The sequence below is a fragment of the Trifolium pratense genome, linkage group LG1 (assembly GCF_020283565.1).
Source record: "Trifolium pratense cultivar HEN17-A07 linkage group LG1, ARS_RC_1.1, whole genome shotgun sequence".
NCBI lineage: Eukaryota > Viridiplantae > Streptophyta > Magnoliopsida > Fabales > Fabaceae > Trifolium > Trifolium pratense.
In genome coordinates this window covers 3,862,947-3,875,939 of record NC_060059.1, presented here as the reverse complement: position 1 = coordinate 3,875,939, position 12,993 = coordinate 3,862,947, and the positions used below count along the sequence as shown (strand labels likewise).

At 35.1% G+C, this 12,993-nt stretch overlaps 2 protein-coding genes across 3 annotated transcripts; one reads left to right on the top strand and one right to left on the bottom strand.

Annotated features, from left to right (window-relative positions):
* Positions 1 to 466: 466 nt before the first annotated feature.
* On the bottom strand, positions 467 to 3,653 carry LOC123902816. The gene is made up of 6 exons (XM_045952613.1): positions 3,257 to 3,653; positions 2,947 to 3,152; positions 2,267 to 2,546; positions 1,852 to 1,959; positions 1,196 to 1,440; positions 467 to 1,007 (listed from the first exon to the last, which is right to left on the bottom strand). The coding sequence occupies exons 1-6, from the start codon at positions 3,443 to 3,445 to the stop codon at positions 890 to 892; spliced, it is 1,146 nt and encodes a 381-aa protein (XP_045808569.1). The 5' UTR covers positions 3,446 to 3,653; the 3' UTR covers positions 467 to 889.
* Positions 3,654 to 4,344: 691 nt separating this feature from the next.
* Positions 4,345 to 12,442, top strand: LOC123902815 (homeobox protein HAT3.1). 2 transcript variants are annotated; one of them, XR_006807746.1, is made up of 11 exons: positions 4,345 to 4,646; positions 4,977 to 5,068; positions 5,167 to 6,655; positions 7,618 to 7,783; positions 7,880 to 8,003; positions 8,087 to 8,199; positions 8,530 to 9,087; positions 9,331 to 9,573; positions 11,300 to 11,389; positions 11,565 to 12,033; positions 12,194 to 12,442. XR_006807746.1 is itself a non-coding variant. In XM_045952612.1 (10 exons), the coding sequence occupies exons 3-10, from the start codon at positions 5,223 to 5,225 to the stop codon at positions 11,928 to 11,930; spliced, it is 3,093 nt and encodes a 1,030-aa protein (XP_045808568.1). In that variant the 5' UTR covers positions 4,345 to 4,646; positions 4,977 to 5,068; positions 5,167 to 5,222; the 3' UTR covers positions 11,931 to 12,442. The 2 variants fall into 2 exon arrangements, 1 of the variants encoding a protein (XP_045808568.1); XM_045952612.1 differs by having other exon boundaries at positions 11,565 to 12,442.
* Positions 12,443 to 12,993: the final 551 nt, after the last annotated feature.

The window sequence follows — 12,993 nt, the reverse complement described above, 5'->3', positions numbered from 1 at the left end:
AATAAATATAATAAGAAGTTAGAGATAGCAAGATTTTGATTATGAATAGAAATAAGGTTGAATAAAACAAATGTAATATACTGCTAGCAGGAAAGAAAACTCAAAATAGCAATAAAAAAATTTAAGCACTTATTTGATTATGAATGGAATGTATGCACTTATTGTCCTGTGGAAAATATTTAAGCACTCCACCCCACATGAGAGTATACCCGTCTGGCGAAGAACCACCTCAATGCCTACTTCAAACCAACCAAAAAGATGTATAAAAAGAACGATAAATGTGTCAGGCTAATTTATTCTTCACAATGTGGTCATTTAACTAAAGGAAATAATAGTAATTACAGGAAACTTTAACATCCCCCAATCAAAGTATTGACACAAATTTTATATGGGTACATATTTTACCAGTTCTTTATTTCTGGGGTAAAGACAAAATAAATCAATCAAGAAAACTTTAAAATCTAGATACATCTAAGTAAACTGTTTTATTCAAAATATAAACTGATAAATAATCAACTTCATCTTACATCTGCTGCTTAAAAAAAAAAAAAACTTAATTTTACATCCGTTGCTTAAAAAAAAAAAACTTCATTTTGCATCACAGGCTGCATAATTCGTCACAATTTCATATTCTGTGAACTATAATATAATCAATCTCCCAGCAACAACAATGCCAATCGCCTTAAATTCTTGTGATGATTTGACATTAGATGAGAATGAGAATTGTTATCTTCCCAGGAAAGCAAGGTTTTTTCTGCTGCAAGAAATGATATCACCTCAGCAAAAGTGACTAAACTTGGTGTGTATCACAATGTCTTCGCGTTGAAAGGAAATATTATGTTGAAACCACACCTCTGCACAAATTGAACTATCAAAATTTGAAAAGCACTCAAGCAATTTGTTCGTTCCCAGAAGCGCCATTCTCAGTGTCACTTGACAAGGATAGCAGTTCCATCAATTCCATTCGGTACTCAAGGCCTCTAAGATAGTGTCCCAGCAGCATGCACCTTCAGGAGGACAGTGAGACTAAAAGTTAATTTAGTTCAGAAACAGCATCGATACATAACCTTAAATATTCGAAATCATCTTTTAAGTATTATACACAGTAAATTATGTATCCTTTTTTACCATTATTAAACCTTAAATGCTCATTCTTGCATAAAAAATTTACTCAAAAGCGAAAAGAAATACTGACCAAAATAGCAGGCGGGCAAGATAATCCCGAGTTAATGAAATAAAAGGCTGAAATTGAAGTGAAGAATTCTCAACAACCTCAGCACAGTCCTCATTACCAGCATTTGCTGTTCCAACTGTTGCATTCTCTGATGTAGTTGAGGGTTTAGAATGCATCTTAGGAGAAAGGGTAGCAAGGAGACCGTGGACGACAGATAGGATGATGTCCTTAAGCTCGGGGGATGTAAATTCTGATAGCTGAGCTACCTGATCATTAGCCACAATTTAACAAATCATATAAGCAAAAATAAATTAATGAAATGTGAAATATATCACAGAAAAAACAAATACCAATGGTCAATAAGCAACAGATACACCAAAATCTTTTTTCATAAAATTCAGACATTTTCTCTCCGTAGTCGTTTCACACACCATACACAAATGCAAAATATAACAGCAAATACAAACTGTCAATCTTGATATGAAGACAACTACATGATAACAAACCAAGGCCAGATAGAATTGCATCATGATGACTCACTTCTACTTGTTAACAAGTGAAACTAACACACTTTATAGGAAATGAAAATAGAAAAATGTTTTCATAAAGTAAATGGGGTCTTAAAAAAGTGGTTCTAAATGAAAAGACAATTGAAGAATTTTCACAATAGGCAAAACCTGTTCTGGCTGAAGCGATCTCAAGTAATCCAGCAAATCATTCTTTTCTTCTCCAACAAACTGTTGCATTTGAAGAGCGGCACTTTTCCTCTTCACTTCACGTAGCTCCTTTAGAAATGTCCCCAAAAAAGAAGAAAAAGAAACAAAAATAAGAAAACAAGTTCGTTGTAAATTGTAATTCTAGCCTAATTGCAATTGAGACAATTGAAAGCCGATCGATTCGTTTCCAATAGACAAATTAGAGACCATAATCAAAATTGAAGGATGGAGCATACCATGAGATATGTGACAATCAATAACTAACAATGTCCAATGCAAAATAAATTTCACAAATGATTCAATGCACCATAAATCCAATGCATAAAATCTTTCAAAATTCAAATGTAAAGGAATGATCTTCAATTCTACAGTTTACCTTTTTCATGGAAGACAAGCGAGATTGCAGATTGGAGATATATTCTTGAGCTTCGGCGGATATTTGACCAAGGTCTTCAATATCGATGTGGTCGTGGGACTTTTCAACTTTGGGAGACAAATTATTCTTTCTACCAAAGTCAATAACATTTACACTGTCACGTAGGAAGTCTTGTAAGTCAAACTTAGCAGTTTCTGCCTTCGGCTTCTCAAGATCTCTTTCACAAATGTCAAGAGTTTTCTCCAGACAAAGCCTATATTCTGCATTTCGCAATGTATACCTGTAATTCATGAAGAAAGCTTCTCATTCATATTCCCCTCATTCATTTGGATAAACAAAACTTGACAATGCATGATAAGATTAGCATTCTTCAGAAGCTTCACAATTTGGGGACATTTATCAAGTATCAACATGTATTCTCATCTCATAAATTAAATAGTTATGACTTATGAGTATGCATGCAAATATCCTCTCCCTTCTCTAAGAAGGAAGAATAGTCCCTCAACTTAGATGGAGGGTTTATTTTTCTTCACAATACGAAATCCCCCCTAGTATGGGAGACTCACAAAATGGAGAGAAATTGATCAAATTGAAAGTTTATTCCAACCATAATAACAATCCTATGAACTTTGATAGATTGAACATGAGAATTGAAGTAAGTAAGTAAGTAAGTAACTAACCCAGTCATGATTGAAGAAATGAGTAACTTGGAAAGTGGTTCCCACAAGGCCTCAACAATGACAGTAAATTGATCAGATGGAAGCAAACCAAGCATACCAGAAATAGTCCTTTTCATAGCATCTGCTGTAGTTGGTGGAACATCTTTCTGAATGTAACTCACATCTAAAGGTTCAATTTCTTGTATCAACTCCGAAAGAGCCGATTTCTACAAACAATAATTCTCAAAATCAGTATAATTTTGTAATCAATCAAAATTCACAGTTCAATCAATATTCAATACCAAAACCAATTGAACAATAACAATAATACCTTGGAGGTGAAGTCGTCGAAGGAGTGGTGAGTTGAAGAAGCGAGAACGAGAAAGGGGGAACGAGATTGAGATTTTGTAGGGTTTGAGCGGAGGGTGAGAGGAGAGAAAGAGAGGGAAATTGAAGGACGGAAGCGATGGAGAGGAAGAGAAGAGGAGGAGATGGAGAAGATGGAGGGAAGGGTTGCCATGTCATACAACAACCACAAAACCCAACTTCCAACTCTGTCTCTTCTTTCTTCCCTCTTTTTCTTTCACAGTGTTTTCAGTTGCAGCCACAATAAAGTCAAGTAATAATGATGATAAACAACTTGAATAATTAATTTGTGAGCGCGTGTGTGTGTAATTACGCGCTAACAAACCCACGGTGGATATGTTGTCCAAGATTAGTCCAAATGCTTCATGTTGTTCGGTATGCTGCATGACAGCCAACTTACCAAACAGATTCCAAGTTTCCAACCCAATAATCTTGCTTTTAATTTTTAAATTTTTTATTGACAATAACATAAAATAAATTATGTACCGTGAGCTTAGATGAACTCAATTGACAGGAATATTGCACTTTTATGTGCAGGAACTAAGTTCGAATTTTGGACACTTCACTCATTCATCTTTAAGGTGAATTTCCTAGCTACTAAGCTACTTATTCACACTTGTTTATTATAACGAGAGAAAAAATGACTTGGAAGGGTGATTCCAGGTCAAAATTACCTTCAATCACCCATCTCTAATAAACTAAGAAGAAAAAGGCGGTGGATGACAACTAGGGTTAGAATAGAATAAGAAAGGAGAAGAAGCTTTACATCATATTTGTTATTTATTCACCTTACTCGATTTTGGGATGAGTTTGCGGAAACCCGAATTTTTTGAGTTTGGGTTTGAGGAGGACAAAATTTGTTCCCGCCCCGCCCCATTGTCATCCCTATTAACATCGATCAAATTGTAAGAAATATTTCTTTAAATTTTTTTAGACCAACTATTTGATGGTGGGATAAAAATGTCAAAATTTAAAATATGAGGACCAATTCCGCAAAATAGTGAAAATATGGAGGAAAAAAAAGGGAAGGGGTGCAGATAATAATTCCGTTGGGGCAAGTAAATGTGAATGCAACGCAAGCCCTAACAAGAACGGTGGCCCAGATTTACAGGAGTGTATAAACGAAGCACCGCTTTTTTCTCTCATTGGCATTGGCGCTGAGAAGAAAGAAAGAGATTCATTCACACAATTTCTCAAACACGACTCTCTCTCTCATCCCTCTCTCTCTCTCTCACACCATTTCACGTTAGATCGAACCTTCCCACCTTTTCCTCAATCTTCATCTTCGTCTTCCTCGCCTCGTCTCTCTCTTCTTTTCCCGCGGAGATTTCTATGTCACTCACAATTATTACACCGTAAGCTTGCTTTCCCTTTCAAATTTACTCTTTCGCTTGCTTCCATTACAACTTATGCTTCTCTAGCTCTCTACATCTAATTATTACTATTGCTTTTTCTTTTAACTTCTCGTAGCTCCTCTATATTATCTTTACGCTGTTGTTAGTTGGTTACTTGGTGATGTTATTCAAGTTGTGAAGAAAATAAGCACTTAATTAACTTTTTGCAAGATAAAAAAAAATGACAATCTTGAAAACTTTGTGCAACTGCAATTCATTTGCTAATTTGTTGTTTTCAACTGCCTCTTTTGCTTAATTCAGTTATTGCATGTTTCTTTCTTCATTGTTTAGTTGAATTCCATCAAAGGCTTACTTGATTGGTGTATATCCAAAGCGGGCATTGAGAACGCGAAGTTCATTGGCATTAAAGCTAGCTTTACCTGGTGAGCTTTGTTCATTATTTTGTTTTTAAAAAATTTGTAGTGCAGTGAAGATTTTTGCAATGCTGAGAGAGATTGGTTGTTTTCTTTGTAATTCATAGAGTTACTTTCTTGCTATGGTGGCGGATTCCGTGTTGAGGTGTGTTTTCTCTGACAAATGAATATTTCAACTGGAAATTTGGCAAGCAATAACGATTGTACCACTGAGAAGATGGGAACTGAACACTGTGATTTGTCTAAAAAAGCAGCTCAGATCGACAATGAATGTTTAGACAACGAACAAAAAGTGCTTGGTGCTGTGTTAACCGATTCTGTTATCAATGAAAAGTCAAATGAAGTTTCTGTGAGTATGACTGAGAATTCTGTTATTGAACTGCCTGAACCACCTCGTCCTTGCTCAGAAAATACTTGTCAGACTTTAGAAAGTTCATGTCTTCAACAAAGTACCTCTGAACAAGTTTGCTTATCTGGGGATAAATCAGAAATTAAATGTCCTCAAAATGTTGAAAATGAAGCTGGAGAAATGAGTGATGCAGTAACTCCCTTTGTTGTTGTTGAAGAGCAAACACAATCTGTTCCTGCTCAAGTGAACTCGGATTCTGTGAACGAGCTATTGGATCCACCTTCTGGAGATGTTAAGGAAAATATTAAAAACGTATCTGGTGAAACGAGTGATGTAGTAACTGGGTTTGTTGAAGACCATACGGAATCTGTTCCTGCTCAAGTGGACACAGATTCTGTGAACGAGCTACTCGATACGCTTTCTGGAGATATTACGAAAAATATTAGTTCAAAAAAAGAACCTGGTGACAAGACTGATGTAGTAACTGGGTTTGTTGAAGACCATACGGAACCCGTTCCTGCTCAAGTGAACACAGATTCTGTGAATGAGCCACTCGATACACCTTCTGGAGATGTTACGAAAAATATTAGTTCTAAAAACGAACCTGGTGAAATGAGTGATTTAGTAACTGGGTATGTTGAAGATCATAAGCAATCCGATCCTGCTCAAGTCAACACAGATTCTGTGAACGAGCCACTCGATACGGCTTCTGGAGATGTTACTAAAAATATTAGTTCTAAAAACGAACCTGGTGAAATGAGTGACGCAATAACTGGCCTTGTTGAAGACCAAACGCAATCCGTTCCTGCTCAAGTGAACACTAATTCTTGGAAGAATGAGATACTCGATATGCCTTCTGGAGACGCTGCAAAAAATATTAGTTCTGATTGTTCAGAAAGAAAGTCTAATAACCCGCCTCAGTTGCGAGAGAAACATGCATATAAAAAAACCTCAAAATTATCGAAGAAGTATATATTAAGGTCGTTAGGAAGCAGTGACAGAACTCTGCGGTCAAGGACAAAAGATAATAAACCTAAAGATCCTGAACCAATTAATACTGTTGCTGATGTTAATAATGATGAAACGAAGACAAAAGAAAGGAAGAAGAAGAAGAAAAAGACGAGAAAAGAGGGATTTAATGATCAATTTTCTAGAATTAGAGCTCAATTGAGATATTATCTGAACCGAATAAGCTACGAGCAAAACTTGATTGATGCTTATTCTGCCGAGGGATGGAGAGGAAGCAGGTATGTTAATTATACCATTACATTGTGATTTGTTTAGCTTGTAATCTATATTTGGATTTGCATCCGGATTTATGTTTGACCTTAGTTTCTATAGGATCATGATAATATCAATTCTACCGGTTAATTACTGGGCAACTGAAATGGAACTAATCTGGAATAGTTGGGCCCTGGTGCTTCAGTGTCCTTGTTTAAAGATATCAGGATAAGAATCCTTATCCTATAAGGCTATAACTTTCCTTTTACAAGTTGAATCATTGCAAGTCTATAACCGTATGTGTCGGAATATTGGGATTATTATTGTGTTTGGATTCATATTATATTATGAGTTCTGGAGCAGTATGCTTACCATGTTCCGAACATGTATTAGAACTTTTATTTATTGCCCCTAGATAAAAAGATCAATGTGATCTTCGGTATTTGGATTTGACACGGTATTCAGATTTTATATTACATCTTATTTTGATCATTAAATCCTTTCCAAATATAAATATGACAAACTTAATAATATAAATACATCACTTTCCCTGTACTTGTCTTCAGTATCTAGCTGAAGAATGCATCAACCCATTGCTTGGATTTACCTTTATTGACCATTTGCATTTTATCTTAGTTGTGGAAAACAAAATTACAAATGTCCTTCACCAAACGCAACTTTATAGAATTCAAATTTTATTTCAATAATCCTTTTTCTTGGGGATTCATTTAATTTGGTCCCTTGCTGTCTTACCTCTTACCTTTCTATTGCTAAATTCAGAGTCAGTTTTGTTTAGATTTGAGCCAGACCTGTTTTACGGAATTGGCTTAAATTAAAATTAGTTCTGTAGTTTTTGTGAAGCTGAGACACAGACACATTCTATAGTTGTTGGTTATTTTATCATTAATAACTTCAAAGCGTATTTTTCTTTTATTTGTTTTTGTGGTGGATAATTTGTTTATGTTGTATGATTGTGATAATTTTGCAGTATGGAAAAACTAAAGCCTGAGAAGGAGATTCAACGGGCTAAGTCTGAAATTCTTCGACGTAAATTAAAAATTAGGGATCTATTTCAAAATTTGGATTCATTGTGCGCTGAAGGAAGGCTTCCTGAATCTTTGTTTGATTCCGAGGGAGAGATTGATAGTGAGGATGTAGGTTAATCCTTTATTATATATATTATGCTTTATTGAAACATCCAGTTTTCCTGGATTTTGGAGTTGTGAGAACTTCAATTTTTGTTGTTGCAGATATTTTGTGCAAAATGCCAGACCAAAGTGTTGGCCACTAATAATGATATAATTCTCTGTGATGGTGCTTGTGACCGTGGATATCACCAGCTCTGTTTGGATCCTCCATTGTTAACCGAAGACAGTAATATCTGCTCCACCTGATTAATTGATCACTTCATGCTTCAAAGTTATTTATCATTTATGTATTTTTTCTGTGGCTTACAGTACCACCTGGCGATGAGAGTTGGTTATGCCCTGGATGTGATTGCAAAGATGACTGCATCGAACTTGTTAATGACTTGTTAGGGACAAGTCTCTCTCTTACCGACACCTGGGAGGTCAGTGGTAAAACATAGGGCCTGTTTAATTCCCTTCCTAATTTTTAAAACCGAACAACTTGTTTTGTAAAATTGTTTTAAGAAACTATTATTTTTTTCTTGTTTTTAAAACAAAAAAAGTCAAAACAAATAATACTTGTTTTGTTTTTTTTAAGTACAAATGATACTTGTTTTAAAAACAGGTTTTCATCACATTTTTATAAAACAGTCTTCGAAAACTAAAAATAAAATAAAATAAAAACACAATCAAACAAGTCCCTAGTCTCTTCTCTGTTAATTATTATTTTTTGGATCTATTCCCTCCTGATTATGTGACCGATCCTTGTTCAGAGGGTTTTTCCTGAAGCAGCTACAGCTGCTGGAAGTATCTTGGATCACAACTTGGGACTTCCTTCAGACGATTCTGATGATGATGACTACAATCCTGATGGTCCAGATGATGGTCCAGAGGATGTGGAGGTTGAAGAAGGTGGATCAAGTTCTGACGAATCTGAGTATGCTTCTGCTTCTGAGAAATTGGAGGATTCCCACCACGAGGATCAATACATGGGACTTCCTTCTGAAGATTCAGAGGATGATGATTATGATCCTGACGCTCCCATCCTTAGTGATAAAGCATCTGAAGAAAGTTCAAGCTCTGATTTCACATCTGACTCTGAGGATCTTGCTGCTACAATTAAGGATAACATGTCCACTGGACAAGATGGTGATGTCACATCTGCATTGTTGGGTGATGTCAAGAACTTCAAAGGTTCTAGCAGAAAAAACCATAAGAAGCCATCTATAGCTGATGAACTTTCATCTTTACAAGAGCCAGGTCAAGAGGATTTGACTCCTGTTTCTGGGAAAAGAAATGTGGAAAGGTTGGACTATCAAAAGCTGTACGAAGTAAGTCCCTTTTCGTGGTATGAGGTTTAAAATACTATACTCTGATTCTACATGCATGGTCTGCTTTTCTTATTTGAAGTAGGGTATAATTTTGTCAACTGTATTAGAAAAAATATTCTGCCATTTTTCTAACGGTATGAACGCAAAACTACAAGAGTGGGTGCAGTGTCAAATTTATTTATAGTTACTTTTGTTTTTTTTTTTCCTTTCCCGATATTTTAAACAGCTATTTTCCTATTGTAGGAGACATACCACAGTGATACTAGTGATGATGAAGATTGGGCTGCCACTGCTACTCCAAGTAGAAAAAAGAAAAACTCTGGCAAAATGACTCCAGTATCACCAAATGGAAATGCCTCAAATAATTCAAGACACACTGGTACAAATAATTCACCCACCAAAACACTTGAAGGATGTACAGAATCTGGTTCCAGGGGTAAAAAACGTGGATCTTCATACAAAAAACTTGGAGAAGTTGCTGTTCAGGTGATTGTTAATTGCTGTTTGAATTTGGTTTTTTAAATTTATTTTCTGTTACGGATATCTTTCAAGTTTCTAATTTTCTGTTACAGAACAGAAACGATGAATTTAAGCTAAGCTCCTCAGAGAAGAGATAATACTCTCTCTGCCAAAACCTTTCGGTTCCTAAACTCAGAAGATACTGAATGCCCTTCCCTCTCTCTCATTCTCCTTCTATAACAAATCTGATAGATAGGACAAAAAGTTGTGCTGTGGTTTAGTGAGGGACAAAAATTTATGTTTTTTGTTAGCGGCCAACACTCGGTGGGATTTAGTCCCACATCGGATAGATAGGACTCTTGAGAAGAGTTTATAAAGAGGAGGCAATCCTCACCTTACAAGCCGGTTTTGTAAGGATGAGTTAGGCCTCGATATTCGTGACATTTTTGTCCTGTCTCCATTGCCTCCCAGTTTGTTCAGTTCCTGAAACAGTTTTACAATCAAACATAGTACAACTAGAGTTGTCATGTCCAGTCCCTTGTTTTGTAGCAGATCAAACGGACCCTATATGTCATGATACATTTAATAAGTAGAGTAGTGGAATTTGTTTCAAACAAAAGTACTGGAATTTGTTTTACTTTAAGGTATTTTAATTCAAGTTTCATGAAATACTTTTAATTGTATGATTGTCGTATTAGTAGTTTCATATTTTTTGAAGAGCATATAAGGTTTTTTTTGACAGAGCATATAAGGTCAATAATCATTAATTCACGAATAGAAGACTTAGGTACTGTGGATAGCAGTTTCACTAGATCTAGTTAATAGATATACCTATTTTGAGATAATGAAGGCGAATTTTACTAGAGTAGCATAATTGGGTTATTGTTCACTTTGCATATCTTGCAATCATAGGAAGACTATAATACTAAAATATTGAATTTTGGCTGACAGAGAAAATTATTGACATCTTTTGAAACTCAACCCAATCTTACTATATGTGTAAACAGACAGATTAGAAAGTAAACAATCATCTAGATCATTCCTAAACGATATTCATGGCATCCTAATAGAATTTAATTTCTGCACCACATTTACCTCAATTAAAATTTCCAAATTAGTAGCTACAAAATTTAGAGTAAAATAAAAAAAACCAAGTGTGTTTGGTTGTTTGTAATTACTACCCTTAATCAACTGTTATTCTCTGAAGTAAATCAAACTATTTTAAATTTTGTGAAGTGCTACTAACACTCTTTCGCATGTTGCCACCAGAAGCCGAACCTTGTCTTCTAGGAAATTTCCTAATACTCTCTCTAGTATACAATTTGTGTGTCCTGCTATTTTGGACGAGTCTCGCCTTAATTTCTGGGACCCACATAAATTTCATCCAATAGTAGAGAATGTTGGTGTCCCTCATAAAATTTAAATCATACTACTAGCAAGCCATTGTTTACTTCATTTAGTACCACACTATTTGAACCACTTTGTATTCACCCCTATCTTCTCTATGAAGCATGTACACAAACACGCAGTCACACACAGAAATTGGCATGCATTTTGTTATCTAAGTAACATGGTTGTCTCTATATAGTCAATCAACCCACAGCTTGGACATCATTATATGATCTGGTACTGATTTTTTATATATAGTTTTCTCTCTTTCCATCCAAAAGGAGCTTAAACCCAAACACACCAACATTTGCATGCATGTTTAGGCAAACAGTTTACCTTAAAGCGAATATTTTTATGTTTTCAGAGACTTTACAAATCTTTCAAAGAAAATCAGTATCCAGAACGATCCACAAAAGAAAGCTTGGCGCAAGAACTTGGACTCACTTTTCAACAGGTAATTTCCTTCAGCATTGCTATTACTGTGGACATATTTGAGCTTCCTCACCCGACTCTCTTAGTTTATGATAGGAACTTAAGATTTGAATTCCAAAGAAAGAACACTTTATAACTACTCTAATTTCCCTTCATTCTATAACCATACAGTTTAACATTCTTTTTTCCCCTTATAGGTTGACAAATGGTTTGGCAATACTCGATGGAGCTTCCGGCATTCACCACGTGTGCAGGCTAGTCCAGGTAGTAATGCTTCACAGCAGGCCACCGACAGCGGAGCTGAAAATAAAGGAGAGAGAGGTAATGCTTCACAGCAGGCCACTGACAGCGGAGCCGAAAATAAAGGAGAGAACGAACATGAATTAGTTTCCCAGGAGACTAGTGAAGGAAAATCAAGAACCCGAAGTTCTAAGAAAAGGAAGCGTTTGTCTGAGTCGCAGACATCTGAAGCAGGGCCAGTTCATAGCGGCCCAACCCCCGATTCCTCGCCGAGAGTTGATACAGGCAATACAATGAAAAAAAGAAAGGGAAATGATACATAATTGTCTTTTTCTAAGGCAGCAAGAATATAGTATCCATCCTTTTGTGAGATTGAGATTCTCAGATGATCAGCTCGGATCAATCAATATGTTTCCATTCATGAAGGTAATCTCTCATTTATGTTGTTGTTTGTATTTTTAGAAATAGCTATTCAGGTATTCATGTCAAGTGAGTTAGTTTTAGTGTTTCCTCATGCAAACCCAAAAATTAGTTGTAAGATACTAGTTTTTGATTATTTATTTTTTTGTTTTCATTTTTTTTACAGAGACCCTATTCATTCCACCAAATGATGTGTTTTCTCCTCTTTTGAGGGTAGTTACTAACAATACAAAAAGCCAAAAACAGATGGAAATAGGGCAACGATTTATTTTAGGATTAAGTATTCATGTTGTATTGTGTTTTTTTATCAGTCATGTTGCACCGTGCTAGTAACAAAATGTCAAAACCAATTAGGAGCATCACTTATATGGGTAACGATCCTCTACATCTCAAAACAAATGGAGATGTTGATTAATATAGTTTTTGGGTATTTATTTAAGTACTCTTTCGTTCCCAAAATAGTTGTCATACTCATATATAAAAATGTTTTAAAATAAGTGTTGTTTTGTTTTTTCAACGTGACATTAAATTATTTTTTAATTCTACCTCTAACTTATATTGTCTGCATTATTTTGAATTCATTATATTTCACTATATATTTTTGACTATGACTAACACCAAATAGTATAAGCAAAATTTTGTAAAATTTCAAACATTATTTTGGAGACACATTATTTCAGTGTGCAAAAATCTAGTACTACAATTAATTAGACAATTAATGAATTTTTTTTTTTTTTTGAATCATAGACAATTGATGAATTAAACTCTAAAATTGTTGGGAATGGATATGTTATTTTTTTTTGGGACGAGGGATATGTTACTTTTTGTTAGTAGACTCAAACACCTAAATGCGGAGATATTGGGAATCTTAGGTTCAAATTTAGATTCTTATATACTACTAATATCCCCACATATATCAATGGGATGTCTTTATTGAAATGAAACATTATTATTATTTTTTTTTAT

Bases quoted from the DNA above. Each gene is read 5' to 3' on its own strand.
- LOC123902815 (XM_045952612.1), top strand. From the start codon at position 5,223: ATGAATATTTCAACTGGAAATTTGGCAAGCAATAACGATTGTACCACT. The intron at 6,656-7,617 runs GTATGTTAATTA...ATAATTTTGCAG, and splicing joins GAGGGATGGAGAGGAAGCAG to TATGGAAAAACTAAAGCCTG. The intron at 11,390-11,564 runs GTAATTTCCTTC...TTCCCCTTATAG, and splicing joins TTGGACTCACTTTTCAACAG to GTTGACAAATGGTTTGGCAA.
- LOC123902816 (XM_045952613.1), bottom strand. From the start codon at position 3,445: ATGGCAACCCTTCCCTCCATCTTCTCCATCTCCTCCTCTTCTCTTCCT. The intron at 1,960-2,266 runs GTAAACTGTAGA...ACATTTCTAAAG, and splicing joins GCTTGTCTTCCATGAAAAAG to GAGCTACGTGAAGTGAAGAG. The intron at 1,008-1,195 runs GTCAGTATTTCT...GTCCTCCTGAAG, and splicing joins CTTGCCCGCCTGCTATTTTG to GTGCATGCTGCTGGGACACT.